At 39.2% G+C, this 21,423-nt stretch overlaps 1 protein-coding gene across 6 annotated transcripts in view; it reads left to right on the top strand.

Moving 5' to 3' along the window:
* The window catches only part of NTRK2 (neurotrophic receptor tyrosine kinase 2), a 311,333-nt gene that overhangs the window by 71,204 nt on the left and 218,706 nt on the right, over window positions 1-21,423 (top strand). For all 6 annotated transcript variants that reach the window (XM_081103079.1, XM_081103075.1, XM_081103076.1 and 3 more), the window contains one exon: window positions 1,169-1,268. In XM_081103079.1, the coding sequence (XP_080959205.1) occupies window positions 1,169-1,268 (100 nt within the window). The remainder of the gene's footprint in view (window positions 1-1,168; window positions 1,269-21,423) is intronic.

Raw genomic sequence — 21,423 nt, forward strand, 5'->3', positions numbered from 1 at the left:
TTCTCAACATTGGCACTATTGACATTGTTATTGTCGATGACTAAATCATTGTTGTGGTGGTGAGATGTTCTAGGTACTTAGGATGTTTTTGCAGCATCCCTGGCCTCAACTCACTAGATGCTTTCCCATAGTTGTAACAGCCCCAATTTTCCAAATGTCCCAGGGGTGCAACATTCTCCCTGTTTGAGAACCACTGCCTTAGCCTAAGATCTTGCAGCAGCAATGAAATCAGTTGCCTTGACAACAAATATTTGCCAATCCTGGTTTAGAGAATCAAACTTTTCTTGGCAGCAGGGCCTTGGGGTGAGCAGTAGGAATGGAAGGAGATACATAACCCTGCATCCATCTTTGTTTCTAAAATGGTACTGTGCATTTTGTTAGCATCATGCACTTGTGCCTCTGTGATCTCCAGCTCAGGGGTGAGACAGGATTCACATAGAATTTACTCTCTGCATTTACTCTCTCAACTTATAGAATCCACATCTTGCAATTACATTTTTAAATTAAAAAACACCTTTGAATTGATCTCTATCATACATATAGAGAAGTGTACACATCGTAAGTCTACAACCTAATGAGCTTTCACAAGTTAACTCACCCACAAGTGCCATATTGCTCTTTTCCAGGCTCACTCAGTGCTCCAGAGGACCCTGACTTCTAAGAGCAACAACAGCCAACTTAAAACATATTTTTATTATAAACATTTTTAAATATGCATAACAGTTGAAAGAACAGTAAAATGAATCTCATTATATCTTTCACCAACTTCAAATATTATCAGTATTTTTTTTATTCGTTTCATTCTTCTATTCTCCAGGTAGGTAGATAGGTAGGTAGATGGGAAGAGATAGAGATATATCTAATATTATATTTCAGTATAGATATATTACATATATCTGTGCATATATCTGTTGTATATCTATATCTCTACATAATTTCAATTAGATATGCATTTTATAACTTTTAACTTGTTTTCTCATTTGAAAAGTAGAAATAATAATACATACACCATTGTAGGGTTGTTGAGAATTAAGTGAATTGATATACATACAGTTCTTAGAAGAGCAAGTGGTAAGCATTGTATGAATATTAATTGTCATCATCATCATCATCTGGATATTGGAAACTAATTAGCAAGGCCATAACTGTCCTCCCTTCCTGTCTCTAGGTGTATGCTGTGGTGGTAATTGCATCTGTAGTGGGATTTTGTCTGCTGGTAATGCTGTTTCTGCTGAAGTTGGCAAGACATTCCAAGTTTGGCATGAAAGGTAAGAAGGGTTGTGTTTATTTTACTTCTTATGTGGAATCATTTTTGGCTTATGACTAATGCTAATTACCACTAAAGAAGGAAGCAGCTAGATTTACGATCACTAGTTTTTAAGGCTGAAAAAATAGCAACAAGGATAGGATTCTACAAACCAAGAGAGAGCAAAATAATGTTGATTACTCAGCACTACCTACTTTCCAATGAGGACAGTTGTCCCAGAAGACATGGGACTGGTTTCTTGAGTATCAAGTGACTAATAATGATATAGGCAAATAGTGCCCAAGTTTCCCTTTTGCATCAGAAAGGAAGGCAAGGCTTGGTAGAAGTAGGCTAATTATGTGTATTGTGTGCAGAAAGGTTCTCTTGGTCATTTTGACTTCCAGATCTTCTGTGGTAGGCTTTTGGTGCTGTGACTGCTGTTTCAGAATCTCATCTTTTGGAAGTTGAACAGCATTGGGAAGCAAAGTAACAGCCATTAAGTAGTACACCATTGCTTTGTGAATGAGTGACTTCTTTTGTGAAGTGGAAAATTCAGAGTGCGCGATTAAAATTTAGGGTCTATGTTGCCCAAGAATAGATCACTGGTCTCATTTAGCGAGCTGAAAATTAATTTTAGGGGGAAAACTTGTTTAAATGTTCCTGTGGATGGCAAGAGTTTTAGTGGTTTAAGAGCATTTGCTTTGAAGTTTAAACTTACACTAGTATATTGACTAATATATTATTGTTGAGTTTTGTGTGGTCTCATAAATTGCCATGAGCTTGGGAAAGCTGTGAAGATGGTTTAGTGGTGTCTTAGTTGCTTTGGAGAGAAGGTCTGGTGGGTTTTCTTGATCTGTATGGCTTATTACAACTACCATTGATGTTGCTTGTTTACTTGGAAGGGAATGATTAAGTAGCAGGAAGTTGCCTAGCGTCCCCTGGCCTCTGACATGGATCAGATCTGTTTCTGAAGTTTTCTCCTCTCCCTCTGTTGGTGCCCATCACCAAGATTCCTAAACCCAAAGTGAAGGGGAGGAGTAGTGGTCACCTGGGACTTAAACCCCTCAAACCTCCTCCTGACACCCTTTGGCCTGCTGACCCTTGACATTTCCTTTGGAGGAAGAAAGGTCTGCCATTCTCTAATTATAACTAAGTCTTGGAAGAGGAACTACACTACCGTGATTTTAATTAATCCTATGGTGGTAGCTCACAAACTGGACTTTGCATCAGAAACTCCTGCAGGGCTTGTGAAACAGGTTTCTGGGCCACCCCGCGAGTTTCTGATTTAACGGGTCTGCAGTGGGCCCCAGAATGGACATTTCTAGCACTTCGCAAGGGACACCGATGCTGCTGTTGCCTGAGCATCTTGGAGAATCACTGTTCCCTGGGATACACATGGGCTACCAGGTCTCGTTGTGAGTGTGACAGGAAGCAGGAGAGGTACTGCAAATCAAACTCCCCCACTGCTTCGCAGACCTTCCTGGGTCCCCATGTGCCCGGGCCCAGGCCAGGCTTCTGCTCTCTGCATGTCGGCCACCTCCCATAGCATTTTGCTTTCCTCATTCTGATCAGGGGCTTTCTCTCCTTAGAGGCAGTTGGAATGGATGTCCCCAAGCATCCATTTTTTACCTAGAAAGGCAGACTCTGGCTCTATCCCTTTCCCACCTTGAGAGTGTAGTTTGAGATCTTTCCAGCTCATGGATCTTCAGGGAGAGGATCTGTCTAGGTCTTTTTGGGAGCTCAGCAAAGGCTTTGAAAACTCCTCCCTACCCCGACTTAGTGTTAGGAAAACCACCGATTGAATGATCTGTGAAAGTTAGCATATTCTCTGTAGCTCGGATGGAGGAGAGTTTGGTTCAGAGAAGACTGAGTTCATTCAGAGACTCTGGCACTAAGACGGAAACAGTATTTTATTTGGGTAATTTGGGGTGATTACTGCTAAGGCACCTACATTTTCCACATGTAACCTAAGGGTATTCTTAATGAATTGCAAGAAAAATTTTGCTCAACCTTGTCAGAGAGCCACTAAACGACTTCCTTCAGGCAGTATGCTTAACTCTCTTATTTCTAAACATAAATTAAATACTTTAAAAAATTGTCTTGGAGACTCACATTCTTGTTTAGAATAACTACTTTTTCTATTTTTAGCTACATGTCTATCCATGCCATAGTTTGAACAAAACAGACCTGCATTGAGGTTATGGTTTTATTAGTCAGATGCTGAGTTGATAATTTTGGGGGAATCTAGTAGATGAGGCTCATGCAATGAGGGAAAATGAAATTGCATAAAAAGTGGTGATTAAAAATTCATGTAAGCTAATATACTTTAAATGCTATTAGGGCTGCGATTACTGCTGAAAAAACATATGTCTGAAAAAGGGCAGAATATGTAAAAACACTATTATACTTCCTGAAAAAGCTAGGAAATATGTCAGTTGTGATTTCTGAGTTTCAAGGTAAGAAATGTGTGTAGCCTTGGCCAGAACCAATGTCTTGTTTCCATGTGAGAGGCCACTGGCTCACATGCAGGTGAGCTATTCCAAATGTAACTCTCACCCTCATAAGCACTCTGGGGAGATTCTGCCCTCCATTCATATTCCCTGTCCTGGAGGCAGAGTGTGACTGAAAAGGGCGGCCAGCCCACCCATAGGCATTTACAGCTTTTTACCCATCCCCAGCGTTGCACACTTCAGTCTTAAGTATTGACTGTTTCTTTTTTAAAATATATATTTTTACTTATTTGGGAGAGGGGGAGAGAGAGAGAAACATCAATGATGAGAGAGAAGCATTGATCGGCTGCCCCCTGCATGCCCCCTACTGGGGATCAAGCTCACAACCCTGGAATATCCTCTAACCTCCTGGTTCATAGATCGACATTCAATCCCTGAGCCACACCTGCCAGGCAAGCATTGACTGTTTCTGTGATTATAAAGTACAATTTAATACTGTTAAAGGGCCTAGGGCAGTGGTTGGCAAATTGCGACTTGGCAAACCGCTGCTCGCGAGCCACATGCGGCTCTTTGGCCCCTTGAATGTGGCTCTTCCACAAAATCCCGGCTCTTCCACAAAATACCGACTTCTGCACATGGGCCACAAAGTTTCAATTGTACTGTACGTGCATGCCTGCACGTGGTATTTCGTGGAAGACCAACAGTCAAGGGGCCAAAGAGCCGCATGTGGCTCACGAGCTGCGGTTTGCCGACCACGGGCCTAGGGTAATACAACCGGAAACCTCTTAAAAACCACACTGTGGCTGAATGCAGGGCCGCTCTAGTTTTATGGATTGACCTGAGAACACAAACATTATTGATGGCCTTCCTTCCATGGGAGGGTGATCTGTAAACTTCATAGAGTTTTCTCTCTGTTCTGTCGATTTACCATGACCAGATGCTGATGGTGCCATCTAGAGCAGGAGGGCAGACTGAGCTCTGTGGTTACAACATTCCTACTGGTCTTGTTCATCATTCCTTATCCGGTGCCAGGCCCAAAGTTGGCACCTAGTAAATATTAATTGACTGAATGAATGATCACAGATAATTTTTAGCTTCATCCATTTCAGTTTGGTATTTGGGAAAGAGTTAATATTTGGAGTGCAGCTCATCTGTGAATGGTTAAAGAGAGATCTTGGATCTTTGCTAAGTTTCTGAAGGGGTGAAAGCCCTACCCACTTTTTGTTTCCACTTATTCCAGATAAGTAGTGGCCATACAAGGAGGTCATTTTGTCTCCCATTTTCTCAGACTATTTTAAACAATTACTGCTGTTTAAGTTGGAGGGTTCTCCATTTTTCACATGAACATCTTTAATTTCTGCCTTTGTGAATGTACAGCCTCAGAATATGTGTCTTTGTCCATCTCTGAATCCAGCTGAAGTGATAGGTGGTGGCTCCTATCTGCACGTTAACCTAGAATTTATCTTTCATTATCACTTGATATATTTTAAACTACTTATTGCTAGTGACCAAGGGACTACCAGCCTGTTTCAATAATGACGTCGAGAGGCAGAATTTACCCCAGTGCATTTTACCATGCTCACTTCTGTGCCTTTACCACCTTATTGCTTTGTGGTCAGCTATCTAGTTATCATAATTACAGAAGCCCCAAATACAGCCCCTCTGTTAGTGCTTGGCCATCTGTAGTGAGGTCATTCTATGTGTGCTCACTATGGATGCATAAAATGTATAACACATGTATTTAAATCTGTATCTGTATTGATATCCTAAAAGCATAATTTTATCCCTTTTCTTTTAAGGCTGCCTGTGATTTATTTTAGTTTGATTTCCGCTGAAATAGGCCAGAAAGGCTTTCTAGAGTAGCCTTATTGCCCAAGGAACAGGCAGGAAACCAGGCCTTTGAATGCTCTCATTTGTGTTTAGCTCTCACTTGCTTCCTGGCTCTCTTTCCTCACTGAAGATGTTGACATTTCTTCATTTCCATAAAGGGGAAATGGAAGCATCTGGGGGCCCAGGGGCTGTGTGTCTTCCAAGAGTGTTCCACGTTGGGAGTCCTGCCTGATGGTGTTGATGGTGTGTAGGGCTGGAAAAAATGCAAGGGAGCCAGGAAGGTGGAGGGAGCTTGGCACCCCTCACAGTGGTAAGAATAGTTTTGACCATAGGCTTGGAGTTCTTTGCATTTTGTGATGGAAATCCACCTATGATATTTCCCCCTGGGTATTGATGCATCCTTTGTCCTTCTAGAGCAGCGGTTCTCAACCTGTGGGTCGTGACCTCTTTGGGGGTCGAATGACCCTTCCACAGAGGTCACCTAAGCATCGGAAAATACATATATAATTACATATTGTTTTTATGATTAATTACTGTGCTTTAATTATGTTCAATTTATAACAATGAAATTAGGGGTCACCACAACATGAGGAACTGTATTAAAGGGTCGCGGCATTAGGAAGGTTGAGAACCACTGTTCTAGAGCAAACATCTAAGGGACCCTAAGGGATCCTGCAAGAGGCACTGGAGCAGGAAGGCTTTCTTTCATTCCACATTCAGCCTCCATATTCCCTTTGCACTCATTCCTGCTATTTGAGCTGGAGATATTTCCAACTAGTAACTGACCAAACAACTACACAGCCTAAGAATGCAGAGCCAGGTTTTCTTAAGTCCAGATTCAAGGCCAAGAGTTTAAGTTTCTCCTCTTATAAATGATCTTCTAAATGTCTTTCAACAGAAACCAAAAATTTGGTGATTTAAAAATAGTCATAAACATACTGGGGCCAAAGCTAAAGAGGTTGAAGGTTAAAGCCTTTTCTACGAGCTGAAAACAATCCTGGAAAGTTTAGGAGGTTGAGTTTAACAGATACTTGGATTGACTTTTAAAAGAGGAAAAATATGACCGAAAGCCAGAAACAGTTAGTTGTGGAAACATCTGTAAGGACAAACTATTTTCCATATGCTGCCCCCCAATCTCCACCCCACTATTTTTTAAAGACAAATAACATTAAGAAATTGTAAGAGTAACACATGAATCAATTCTTGTTTTTCACGATTTCAAGCACTTTGGAAATAGAGCTAAAAGTGGAGGTTTCTATTCACCCTCCTCTCTCATGACACTTCTGCTCTTAAGGGTAAACTTTTTGAATAATCTAGAATGTGTATATTATATAAATAAGAAAATATATAGCTTCCCTTATTATGTAGATATTCAAATATATTCACTTTTGGTTCCATAAAGAAATTAAAATACCAATCTTGTCTGCATCTTTAAAAAAAAACTTTTTAATCAAATTTTCTGGGGTGACATTGCTTAATAAAATTATATAGGTTTCAGGTGTACAATCCTATAATACATCATTTGTGTATTGTATTGTGTTTACTACCATCACCATGTCTGCATCTTTTTAAGAGAACAAGTTTGCCTTGTAGATATTTCCATGTCAGCACCAAGGTATATACTGCATTTTATTTAACAGTACTTCTGCCGAAACCGGTTTGGCTCAGTGGATAGAGCGTCAGCCTGTGGACTGAAAGGTCCCAGGTTTGATTCCGGTCAAGGGCATGTACCTGGGTTGCAGGCACATCCCCAGTAGGGAGTGTGCAGGAGGCAGCTGATCGATGTTTCTCTCTCATCGATGTTTCTAACTCTCTATCTCTCTCTGTAAAAAATCAATAAAATATATTAAAAAAAAAAAAAACAAAACAGTACTTCTGAGTAGTCTGGTGCCTGGCTACTTGGGTCTGGAACCTGGCTGTGTCCATTACAAGCTGTGTGACTTAGAGCAAGTCTCTTATCCTCTCTTACTGTTTTATCTGTAATGGGGCGATAATTGTATCCACCTCATAAAGTTTGACAAGACAAACTGAATTTATGTGTGAAAAGCACTAGTATTTAGTAATTACTACACAAATGTTGGTTATTATTATTGTTGATAAATTGTGATTTATTTTCTTTCTATAATGAAAATTTTACATTTAATCAAGTTTACAGAAAGCTATTTCAAATAATACTTTACAATTAAGATAGAAACTTGGAAATGGATTGCTGAGAGAAATGTGTGTATATTTTAAATGTTGATAGATTACCTTGTAAAAATGCTTCATTAATTTATACTCCCACCAACAGTATTTTTTGTTTATATTTTCATCCATATTGGATATTATCAATCTTTTATATTTTTTCCAAGTGAATTAAAATGATATTGATTAATAATAAGGTTAATGAGGTTAATCATCTTTATTATGTGAAGAATAAGAAATGTTTATTTTTACTTGTCAATTTATAGACATTTTATAAACTATATATATATAGATCAATCTTTTATTGGTTACATATGTTGTTCACATTTTCTTTTATTCTTGACTTTTTAAAATAGTGTCTTTTGGCAAACAAAAGCACTTACCTCAGTGTAGAAGCAAATCTGTCCATTTTTTTTTAATCTTAGTTTTTGTGTCTTGCTCATTAGGAAGGCCTTCCCAAACCTATGGTGGTAAATATACTTTTAAATATTTCCTTTACCAGTTTTACTCTGTGTGTATTTTTAAACTTTGATCTTTAATGTTTTAAAAAATTTTTTAAAAACTTGGTGTGAAGTACTCTGTCTTTTTTGGAGCTATATGGAGTAAGGATATTTGAATGACAGTATGACATTTTTCAGAGAGACCAACGGTATTATTTTAACTTTCTGGAATTAGAAAGCCACTAATAAAAAGAAAAATAAATCTTGAAGAACTTAGCAATTAACTCTTTTGTACAGTAAGTATTGAGTGTTGTTGGTTCTCTCTGATAATGTGGGAATGTAACCCTCACAGAAAACAGATTTTCACAGGAACCATTCTTTTACTGCCCTTCCCCCAGCTTCAGATTGACCACACAGTATATCTTAGCTCTCTCTTAGTAGAAAAGAAAAATTTTAAATAATATTCAAATCCTCAGGAATTTCAGAAAAGACATCATTTGAAAGAGTTGTTCAGTAATTTGATAAATAGGAAATTTATCAAAATAAAAGAATTGGTGCAAGCATTTCTTTCCTGTCATTTGGAATTGTTATAAAAAGAGTTTTTGCCATGTGTTTTGAGGAAGGGAGGGGAGTTTGAAGATCTACCTTCCAAAGTCTTTTACTTCTTTTAGGACAACATTTGGGTTATGTCTGTATGAGGGCAAAACATGCGCATTCTTTGCAGCATCTTGAAACAGGGGTGGGGGTGGGAGGGGGGGTAGAACTTTCAGGAACTGGCCAGATCACCTAAGACTGGAAATAGAAGAAGCAACTTTTCTTCCCTTGGTCTTGCAAGTGCACTGACCTTGAACTTCACAAATTACTGGTCTTATGTGGGCATCCCACAAGCCTAGTGTGATTCAGGGGAGAGCCCAGGTTTGTTTGCCTTCAATGTAGAAATTTCTCTCAGTGTTTTTTAGGGGCTTTCCACACTACTAGTTTCACTAAAAGGTAAAGTGTTCCTTAAGAAATTAGGTTTTGTATTTAAAAAGTCAGGAAAAATGGTTACCCGTCTTTATTCTCCATAAATCTTGTAGTGAACTCATTTTGACTTCCTTACACAGATCATGGCGTATTTTAAAAAGGATTTCCCAAATTGGAACACCTGCTGGTTTTCTTCTCTATTTCTTATTTGATTATAACCTTTCATTTTTTCCCTTGCCATTTTGTCCTTCCACATCTCTCTGCTTCCTAGTTTTACATTTCTTCTCTCTTTTGGTTTTCTTCCTCTTTATTCCTAGCATCTGATGTTGGTGGACAAGCTTTTCAGAATTTATAAAGAACACAGATAACTTGGCTTAAATTCTAACATATGCTCTGATTTTATCTTACTTTATTTTGGGCAAGAATATTGAATGATTGTGGGAATAAACTTAGCTCTAAATCAGCAAAATTGTCATGTGGTGATTCAGAATTTAGCCTGTTTGAATACTTCACATCCTTCATGTTTGTGCGACATTAACTCTTAAGTCTTCAAACCTAGGAGCCTGTAGCTATCTAACACTGGGGACTTATGAATCAGATAAGCTTGTGTTCAAATCCCAGATCTCCAGTTAAACATATTTTTGGGCAAATTTTGAAACTCTCTAAATCTTATATTCTTCTTTGGTTAAATGAGGCAATAATAGCCATCTCTTGGGTGATTATAAGAATTAAATCAGTGCTTAGCTTAGTGCATGGCTCATTGAACTAATTCCATGAGAGGTAGTTATTTTTCAGATTTATATTATAGTAATACACTATTAAGGAAAAGAGTATGGGGTGAGTCTTGTTTGAATTTACACTGAGTCTGAATTTCAGAAAAATGTCCCAAATGTATCTAGTGCTGATCATTTCCTGAAACAATTATCTAATTTCTAAGAGTTGCAGAATGGTGTTCATTGTTTATTTGTTTGTTGTTTTGTTTTTTAATTCAGTCATTTCTTCTGCATACTGGCTTCTGTTAAAACAAAAGAAAAACAAAAACAAGAGCAACCTGATCTCCACCAAAGATTTCAACTTTTTTTTTTTTTTTAGTTTTATCTGGACAATCCTTCCTTGAGGCTGTGGATGTTTGATGTCCAGCTGCCTAATTGGGGTTGTGGGGATACAGAAAAGATGTATAGTCGTATGTGTTACTATATCAAAATATTATTATATTTTATAATTTTTTGTTTGTCTCAAGATTATTGAGCAAAGATACTGGTGGAATTCTTTTTTTCCTTATCACATTGATTAATCATTAAGTAAATATAAACCTAATTGCTTTAGAATTATGTCCCTCATCTCTGTGATTATTGGTGGAATCAAAGATAGTGAGAACTGGCAGGGAGCTCAGGAATCATCCAGAGCCTTTATTGTAGGTCTGAGGACATTGGAGCCACAGAGCTTCAATGACTTGCCTAAGGTTATGTCTCTGCTTTGTGGCAGATCCAGGGCTGGAAGCCAGGCCTCATGACTCCAGATTTAATGTTTTATGCTGTGAGACTAAGAAACATAAATGAAATTTATTTCCACACCAAATTCACTGCTTTAGCACTAGTTCATATTGCCATTGGATGTCACTAACATATATTTCCACTGGTATGTATTGCTATTGAAGGCTACTGTTTGCTCCTTAAATCTGGGGCATATGTCATCAGTGGTAATAAGATGGCTTCAGGAGATGCTCAGGGCTTTAATCTTTAATTCTGCTGGTTCTATATTTATTTTAATATTTATTAGGAAAAAAGTGTACCCAGAACATCATACCTTTGGTTTAATGATACTGTTATTTAGGATAAGGCTTAAGTTAAATAATAAAATAAAGAAAAGTATTGAGTAAATAATTTTAACTTAAACTTTATAAAGATTATTTGAATAGAACTATCCTAAGGCACTGGAAATTTAATACTAAAGAGAACAAAGACATAGGATGGAATTCTAAAGCAATTAGGTTTATTATACCTACTTAATGCTGAATCATTGTGATAAGGAAAAATAGGAGAATTCCCACAATGTCTTTGCTCAATGATTTTGAGACACACAAAATAACAGCCTCATGACACTTAAACTCCAGGGGAGAGGAGAGGCAAAAAGATGGAGGAAGAACTATAGATGTAATCTATAGGTCATGACAAATGCTATAAATAAAATGAATAAAGGTAAGAAGAGAATAGTGAGTTCTGTAATTTTTAAATAGTCAATAAAGGCCTATGTGATAAGATGGTATTTAAACTAAGAAGAAGGCAGTGAGGAAGTGAGCATGCTTATATCTGAGGGAATAGCATTCCTGGCAGAGGAAACAGCAATGCAAGGGCAGGGAGGCTGGGAGAAGCTCTGCATGTTGAAGGAACAGCAGAGGCCAGGGTGGCTGAAGCAGAGTGAGGGATGGGAGTGGGGGCAGCAGGAGGAGAGATCAGAGAAGTGACAGAAATGCATATCCTATAAAGACTTACAGACCTTTATAAGGCTTCTCTGAATGAAGGGTACTTGGATAAGGCATAAACTGTGAAAGTATATATACAGAACTTAAATGTGGACAGCACTGATGTATTAATGTACTGAATTGATTTCTGATAACAAAAGATGACTGGGGAAAAAGGTATCTTTGGAGGACTAGGGTAGAGAAATTCATGATACAGGTATATGGAGAAAATTTCAGTTCAGAATCATGATCAGCTTTACTTCAGCAGTATGATCCCCAGCCTCTCCGCGTGTGTACACACACACACACACACACACACACACACACACACACACACACTCACAAAACCAGCCCAAAATGATGGTTTGAAAAGTATGTTGGTCAAACACATTTTCCCCAGTATCACACACTCATAGAATGCTATGGTTGATAGTGACCACATGACCATGCCAGGGGTAGGACCCAGGGTTTGAGTTATGTCTTTAGTTTTTCTTATCATTCTTCTCATCTTCATTCTGATTCCTTTTATGTAGCCCAGTTCATTTCAAAAGCTAGGTCATTAGAGTATAGTTAATTTTGTAGCTGAAATAATTTGAGTCAGGTTCTTCTCTTTTTTATATATATTTCAGTTGTTATTGAGAGAAAAGCACCACTCTTTGAAAACTCAACTGATACATGTTCAGAGTGATACAAGATATTGTGGGAATTCTGGGTTTCCTCATAAGTATGATTACATGTTAAGTAGAGCCCATGTTCTCTGTGCATGGTGCTCCCTTTGGCTTGAAAGACAGGGCTAGAACATAAGGAAAGGCCGGGAGTTTCTGAAGTGGTGCAATTCTGGAGAGGAAGCAAGCGCTTGATTTTTCTGCTTATTATCCTCCTGACAGATTACTAATAGTGCTTTGCCATCTTGTGGTCTGGATTAGTTGTCGATCTTGAATCACCATGATATGAGAGTGGGGAGGATTTTATTATTCTATGAGCAGACATTCACAACTCCTTAAATGCATTTTTCTATCTTTATGATTCACCCCCTTCTTATTTTCTCTCTGTTTGGGGATGTATTTAACTGTCTGCCCCCTTTGGAGAGCTTCTGTCCTCTTCCTCCTTCCTTCCCCAGCCACACGTCCCTGTCCGCTGGCCCCGGGAGAGCACTCTGCATCCTTTCCCCATAAGACCTGGGAATTGGGCCCTTTCCAAGTCATCACTGTTGTCATGTATATCTTCTTTCTTATGAAGTGCCAGTAATACATATTTATTCTAGTCTATTTTCTTACGTACCACCTAATATGCTTATGGGTTAGCAAATTCAAAGAAACTAAATCGGGTATTATTGTCAAAAAACATATTTGAAAAGATAGATCTGTACAGACCTCCATAATGAAAACCTAGAAATGGAAAACAGTTATCCATAGTTTTGGATAATTCCAAATATTTACATCGATTCTTTGACAATATTAATTTTGGTTTGACATCCTTGTTTTCCCTCTATTCAGCATTTTAGACTCCATACCAGATTCTCATTGATTCCAAAAGTTTTAAATTATGGAACAATGCATGGGAAAGCAGAGAATTATCATCAGACTCTGAATTCTCAAAATTAGAATATGCCAAGAGTAGGAGATGCCAACTCTGAGTGGCTTCATTTTAGCCCTGACTTTAGCAAATGTTTCTCCTTGACATGATCGTTCATTGCAAGTATTTTACAATTGGTAGTTGAGAATTTTGTATTTTGTTTGAGGAAGACCATCATTCTTAGGCTAAAATCTTTTTTGCTCCAACCCCTCCCTAAATCCATTCATCTCCTGAGCTCCTAAGGTGTTCTGAGAGTTTCTAAAATACTAAACAGCCTCCTCCCCTTAGTGGCAACCACCAATACTTGCTTACTTAAAATTGGAACTTAGTCCAGTCCATATGAATCAGTGCATTGACTTATGAACCAGCAGGTCATGGTTGGATCCCTGATCAGGGCACATGCCCGGGTTGCAGGCTCCATCCCTAATAGGGACGTGCAGGAGGCAGCCTATCAATGAATCTCTCTTATTATTAATGTTTCTATCTCTTCCTTTCCCTTCCTCTCTGAAAATCAATAAAAATATATTTAAAAAGTAAAATTGGAACTTAAATCTAGGTGCAAAAGCTCAAGGTGCCCGTTAATTGTCAGCGTTATGTCTGTTTGGGCCCCTCAGAAGGTCTTCATGAATTTTGCTTTACTGTGTCTAGTTATACAGTGGTTTAGGGTATGCTTTCCTGTTCCAGTTCTAGTTTTTCAGATGTGCTGACATAATCGCCATAAATTCTAATTGCCAAATTATAAACATTATTGGAAGTTTTTTAAAAGAGGTGTTTAAAACCATTCACAACCCTAACAAATTCATTATTTTGATATTTCATGTTTCTGTAGACATTTTAAATAATGCCTGAGTTAATCCAGTCTGCCTACCCAATTGGCTGTCTCTAGTGAGTCTCCATTATCTGAAATCTTAGTCAGCATTCCCCTCCTGCAGATAAGGATATAGAGCTATAAGAAATTATATTTTTAAATTACAGGAATTAATTTGATTAAAGCAGAGTCTTGAATCTGTGCAATACATCTATCGTACAGATGCATAGATCACACAACTTAATTTAAATAACATCCCAGAGTCTCTGAGCGGCGTGGATGGTTAAATGAATAAGCATGTGTGAAGGAGCCCAGGGGTTGTCTGTGTGGCTTTTCTCTTGGTATTTAAGGGGTTGGCCACCGATCTCTCCCAATCGCTTCCATCTGAGCAGTGGCTGTGCCCTCTATTAGAGACTGGCACAACTTTCTTCAGCAGAAAACCACAGCTGTAATCGGTTGAAGTGCTCATTTTTTGATGCCTGAGGGCAAACCTTCAAAATTGAATATTACACTCCTAGGAAATATGCACTTCAAACTTGTCTTTTGTAAATTACTAAAGAAAAATGCATATATTACAGTTAAACGTACATCATTTGGTGATAGCCCAACTCCAATGATCGGAAGGCAGAGCTGACACAGATAGGTTCCCATGAAATTCTCTTGATTAATGCTGTAAATGTTATTATGTCTGTGCTCCGCTCAGCTTCCCTCAAGCTCCCGTACTGGTTCTGTGTGCTGATCCTGGCTTCTGTGTGCATTTTCTCCTAAGGGCTGGCACCTGGAACCTTCTTCAGAGGGCAAGCCGTGCACTAGTGGAGCTCCTGCACACCAACACACACACACACACACAATACACACACACATGCACACAATACACACACAGCTGGAGGTGAATGGGGGCTAAGTACCCTCCACCCTCTTCTCTCAACCCCTCCTTGGCAGCTGGATGACTAGTGTAGGAGCAGAAATGCTCCCTCCCGTGCCTGGAGGCTGGACCAACTCTTTGGGATGATTGACGGGTCCCCTACAAGATCTGTGGTGTAATTTGCCCCGCAGCGCGCCCTGCGTGATCAGGCTGAGAGTGAGGCTTCACTTGAAAATGCAGTTTTGCGTGGCTTCTTCTATTTCCTCTTCCTACTTCCCTCTCTCCTGTGAGCCCTTCTTTAATAAATCACTTGCCATGAACACTGCTCTCTGGGCCCACTGCTGGGCAACTGACCTGTGACAGTTTTTTCTGTAGGAGCTCTAAGGCATTAAATATATTACTTGGCGCTTTTTAATCAGTATGTTTAAAACTATTTTTATCTCTTGTTTGCTAATTTGGGCTACATATGAGCAAGTGGACGTTCCTAAAATTTAATTTAAAAATTAAGCTGGATATAGATTATAGTTGCCACCTATTGAGGGAAGTGGCACTGTGTGCTACATCCTTGACACATTTTCTCTGATTTTCATAAAAACCCTGCATTGTAACACTGAGCTCATTGACGTCCAGAGACATTTACTAATGTGTCCAAATCACAGAGCTAGTAATTGGCAGAACCACAATTTATATCCAGATAGTTCTGGTTTTAATGCTTTAGCTTTATCAGCTGCTGCCCTGCTGACTCTCTTTCCTTCTTGGTGTATTAAAATATATATTTCTAGATGCTATCGAAGGTGCATTCCAACATCAAAGTTCATAACCTACTAACATTGGAGGAGACTGTCTCTTTATTAAAAAATACCAAAATACATCACTAGACATCAAACTTAACTCACCAGAATGGGAGTGATTGAAATAATTTCTAATGAACATTTGAGTTAAGTCATACCATTTTTTTGTGTAAAGAGAGATCTTTGTCCAGTTTGTAAGGGAATCTAGATAGTTCATAGGAAAACCAAATCGTGGAGAAAGTGCAAACAAGAAAGGGAGTAGGGAATGTGCATTGGGAGGATTTCTCCCTCTGGGGTGGTCGTGCTCAGTCCCATGACTGTATTGTACTGGGATGCTGTGTAGAAAATGACTCTCCTGCCTCTAAATGGACCACAGCATCCTGAAAACCTGAACTCATCTCACAGGAGTCATCAGTGTCTGACATGGACAGACCCTTAAAGAAAAAAGGAGGGATAATGGGTTGGGTTCTGTTTGAATTATTGATTACAAAACAAGCCCTCCACATGTGAAAAATTCAGCAAGAATACACGAAAACCACACCAGTGACCATTCAAGTTCCTGTAAGGTGATGTCACCACTTCCTAGTACTGCAGACAATACTGTTTTTTCTTTCTGGAGTGTTGTTCACCCATCCCTTTGCCTGGTTGTTTCTTGCCTATCTTTTAAAGATAAACCTCAGGCATCACCTCTTCCAGAAAGCCTCCTCTGATAGCCTCGGGTTGGACAAAGTCCCTTTTTTGTAGACTTTTAATGCCATGAGTAATCATCCAGAAAAAAAAAATGCTTAGCTTATCATATTGAAAGAATATGTTTTACCTGTTAATCTTCCCATTAATCTGAAAGCTCCTCCAAGTCAACAGTTCTGTTCTGTTATCTCTATGTCTCCAGTACTTGGCAATGTGCAAGACAGAGTTAACTCTCAGTAAATGTCTTTTTTTTTTTTTTAACTGAACTGAACTACAAGGACAGAAGAAGGCACCATGTCTTTTTGGTATTCATGGTTTATTCTTATACATTGTTTCAAAGCCATTCAGGAGGCTTGGGTAGCAGAATTACTGAAGAATTAGAAGGCACTGGGAGCATTTAGTTGGGCTTTTGGAGCAAGAGGATCTTGAAAAGAGGGGAACGTCCAGGAGGCTTAGAGAAGTTTGGTAGACAGATGCCATTTGAGGGCCACTTGGAAACGTAGTTTAAGCGGTGAGAATATGGGAAGAGAACACCCTCTGAATTGATAAAGGATAAAATGGAGTTTGCATTTGAGCCAAAACAAGGTAGTCGGAGGAGTGTAGACTCAGGTTGGACTCTACATTCTGAAAGGTTCTTTTTCTGTGAGTTTCATTATCTATAAAATGGGCATAACAGCACCAATTTCAGAGAGGACTTCTGGGGATAACCAAAAGGTTAATAAGATAGTACCCAGCAGATATCGTGCTTCATAAAGTTTACCTCCATACCTTCTCAGTGATCTTTTGTCTTTGGTTGTAAGGTCATTAATTAGCTGGAAAGGATAGAGATGTGGGAAGAGAAAGTGTAACAGTGGTCATGCATCCATTTCTTTGTTCTTCTGATAAACATATTACTGAGCATATACAATGTGCCAGACAAATAAAATAAGTATGTGTACATCACTTACACAGATAATACATTAATAAATGACATCTAAGTGGATGGTAAGGCAGTAAATAATCTAAATAGCCGCGCACAAGAGGGGACTGATTCATTCTGTCTAAAAAAATCAGGGAGTACTTCACAGAGGAGTCAACCTTCAAATGAGGCTTGGAAGGATGAGGAGAAATTCACCACATAGATGAGATGAAGAAGGAGACACCTATCAAGGCAGAGAGGTTCATGTTGGGCTTGTTTGGATATTGCTGGGGTGGAGATGTAAGAGGACAGTGGTGGGAGATGATGATGGTGAGATGGATAAGGGCCAGGATGCAAGGGGCCTTCCTGCCATGCTATGGAGTTTGGAATTGGTCCTGAGTCCTGAGGACACAGCGGAGCCACTGCATTTTGAAATTGATAAGGAAGTCAGTGAGAGGCAGGTTTAGAACATCCAAATGTGAAGTGTGATTATGTTTATGGTGATTTCTTGGCTCCTGCCAAGGTTTTTCACTTTCATGATTTTTCTATTAATGTTGGAAGTGATTAATAAAGCTGTTCATTTGATTTATAATAACATTACTATTTTTTTTAAAAAATTCTGGTCTCATGGTCTTCATTTTGTTTTAATGGACTATAAATCCTTGAGTGTTCATGCTTATTAAATAACTAGTGTGGGATTCATTCATTCTTTCAACGAATATTTACTGAGAACCTGCTCTGGGCCAGCCTGTAATAGACCCTGAGGGCAGAGCGAGTCCTTACTTTGTGGAGCTTCCATTGCAATGAGGGAGACAGACAATAGATTAATAAATGTATAAGGTGGGGGAGAATATAGTCGTGGGTGGAGGAGGTGAGGGGAGTCCTAACTTAGGGAAGTGGTCCCCCTACCTTACTTCTGTGAGGAGGACAGGTAGAAGTCCTTATTCAGCAAACTTGAAATGTTGTTCTTTCATTGTTGTCTGCAATCTTCTTGGAATCCAATAGGTAGTAGTGCCTGTTTTCTCTCTCTCAGAATGACAGCATGGAAACTGCATCTGCCACCAGTCATTGGGCACATCTGCAGTCAGTCGTGGGGAATGAAATATTCTGCCCTGTGTCTAGTCCTTTTCCTGGGGTTTCCCCAGAAGGATTACGATATATATTTTCCAATCTAGAAACCAGAGAATTTGATTTGAGAATAATAGCATCTACTTTCCCCCTTCATTCCGAAAAAGAACACTTAGCTCTGTGATTATTTTCTACTGTGATTATTTCTCTGTGATGTAGTTCCTACTCTGTGCCAGGTGCTGTGCTAAGTACTTTGCATATGTGATCTCCCCTGGTTCCTTAACACAGCTCTGTGATATTTGTATCTTTATCTTTATATTTGAAACGGGGACCCTGAATGAGTCCCAGGGAAAGAATTCACTTGCCTGAGTCCCTGTTTCTCTAACAGGTAAAGTCAGATTTGACTCAGGACAATCATGCCCCCTCTCTCTGGCCTGGCCTCATTCCTGCCATTGTTTATTCTCTGTGACCTTTTCCATATCAATTTCCCTTCTCTCCTTCATTCATTTGGCAAATGTCATCTGTTAGGACTGACCACAGACAAACACAGCCTGGGGGCCAGCCCTTGGAAGAGCATATTCAGATGTGAGTGGATGGGACAAGACACAGGTCCAGTTTTGCAATTTGTGAAGTTAGAAAAGAGGCTGGTGGCCTCCTCTCCATATTAGTTTTTGGTAAGATGAATGCTTTCTTATCCAGCCCTCAAGGGATGTGGATTAACCACTCCTCTGAATCTGAAAGGCCAAGGTGGGCTAGCAGCTCTGTGCCTGGTGCTTTTCATAATTTGTCTCACTCTGTCCTATCAATAGCACCATCTGGTAGATGCCATTGACTCCTTCTACACCTGAAGAAACTGGAAGCTCAGAGAAGTTGTGTGACTTATCCAAGGCCACAATGCTTGTTCCCGGGGGGTCTAATTTAAACACAACAGCTTGGGCTCCAGCATTCAAAATCTTCATGTCAGAGCTCTCTTTCTCAGAGTGAATTCTTCAGAACACTAGTGGGAGGTGGATGGGAGAGGGGTTTTTATGTGGTCAACTATAGAAAATGCAGCAGCCACAGCCCCATCTCAGAGAGCACAGTGGACATCAGCCTGTTAAAGGCTTGAGGTAGTAAAGAAACCTTTGAACTCTGTTTAACCCAGGATTTCCTAACCCAGGACCTTCTATTTGACCATAGAAATCTTTACAAAAGTGTTAATCACTAACCTCATGAGAAACTGGTGCGTGGAATTCTGAAATACATACCTACTGCCTCCCTGGTAGTCTTTATTGTAGAGAGAGAAAGAAGAGGGAGAGGATAGGAAGGAGGAAAAAAGTCAAAAGAAAGGAAAGAAGGAGACAAAGAAAGAAAGAAAAGAAAGCAAGTACTACTCAATATTTACTAATAAAATCACCAAATATATTTCCTGCCTTTCAAAAAAATTTTTGAGCCCTCTTTCTCTGGTGCTTTTCAAATGGGCATGTAACTTATTCCCAAGTGAGTAAGATGAGATGGAAAGATTAAATTCTTTGGAGGACAATAGTCTTAAAAAAAGGGCCTATGAGGCTGAGTGCCTGCCTGTAGAGGTGACTGAGGCCTAGACTAAGATGAAGAAGTGGCCAGGGGTCTGGATCTTGGAGTATCCTATCACCTTTCAGCAGGGAGTGCCTCGGTTTCCCTCAGCTTCTGTAGCAGGGGAGTGACAGCGTGGGGACCACAAGTCAGGCCCTCCTCCTGCCCATTATGTTTTCCCTGGCAGCACATTTAATTTTTCAGAGTCAGTCTTTATGTCCATATATTATTTCCTCTTTCCCTATATGCTTAGCCCATCAGCATTAGCCTGGACAGAGATATAATTATCAGCAACATTAACCATGAGGCTATTTGCTCTGTTTACTTAAATGCTTGCTACCGTCTGCAAACTCTTTACATAACCCAGAAAAGTCTTCTCTTACATGTTTCCTTTGCTCCTATTTCTTTGAATAGATGTGTTTATAATGCAGACTAAAAGATAAGTCATATCAAATCTTGATATTTTCCTCATATAAGTATATAAGCACTCATGATCATGTTCTCAGAAATTGTTTTAGTATCCTTTACTAAACCAATATAGACATTCTCGGATTTATGTGGACTTCTTGGGTTGTTGTAGATAATTTTATTAAACATGTTAGAGTTTATCGCTTCTTGGCCTTTTGACTAAGATCAGTGTAGTATCTGCTCTTATCAGTTTAAAAAAATGTTTGAGTTTATGCAAATACTAGAGTATTAACAGGCATAAAATGCATATTTAGTTGCTGTTAGAGCCTTGCTATCAAGACCAGCATCATCAGCATTGCTTGGAAACTTGTTAAAAATGCAGTATCTTGGTTCTCATCCCAGATCTACTGAATCCAAATATGCATTTTAATGAGATTCCCAGGTGATTTATATGTTCCTTAAAGCTTGAGAAGCCCTGTCCTAAAGGACCCAGAAGTCTGTTTTGTGCATGCCCATTTTGGCTAGTTTCATATGTATATCTTCAACAGAGTGAACAGCTCTTCAGTTTTCAGTCTAGTAACATCATTGTGTGCTGCCTTATACATTATTGCCCAAGAGAGCTATAAAGAATCCCTGAGAGATACAATTAGTTCTCACTCAATAGATAGGTAGGTAGATAAATACAGGTAGAAATAGAGATATAACTACAGATATAGATTACTTTTTAAAAGCTTTATAGGTAACAGGTGTTAAGAACTGTGAAGGGTCTGAGATTTTCTCTACTTGCAGGCTAGTAAGTTAGCCTGGCACAGTTTCATAGATGGTGGTATGAGACATGAGAGGACATGAGACCCCTGGGTCAGAGACAAAGGACTTCATTACTCATCCCAGCAGGAGCAGCATACACGAGTTAGTTCTCTGCCCAACGTTTCATGGGGGTGATGCAGATGGGCCCAGAAGGATTCCTGCACATACTCTGTGTTATAGAAAAGGACCCCTAACTCCTTTAATGGGCAGTAAACATGCTTTGGACATATTATCTGTAGCTCCTAAGGCTGTTTGCTATACAAACTTCTTCAAAATAATAATCCAGAATGAAAGGCAATAATATCGCTCCTTATAAGATAGATGGAAATGCAAGGGGCCCAAGAAGAATCATCTTGGTATCAGGACATCTTTATTATTAGGTTTTAGA

The sequence above is a fragment of the Myotis nattereri genome, assembly GCF_964212035.1.
Source record: "Myotis nattereri genome assembly, chromosome: 12".
In the NCBI taxonomy this organism is placed as follows: Eukaryota; Metazoa; Chordata; class Mammalia; order Chiroptera; family Vespertilionidae; genus Myotis; species Myotis nattereri.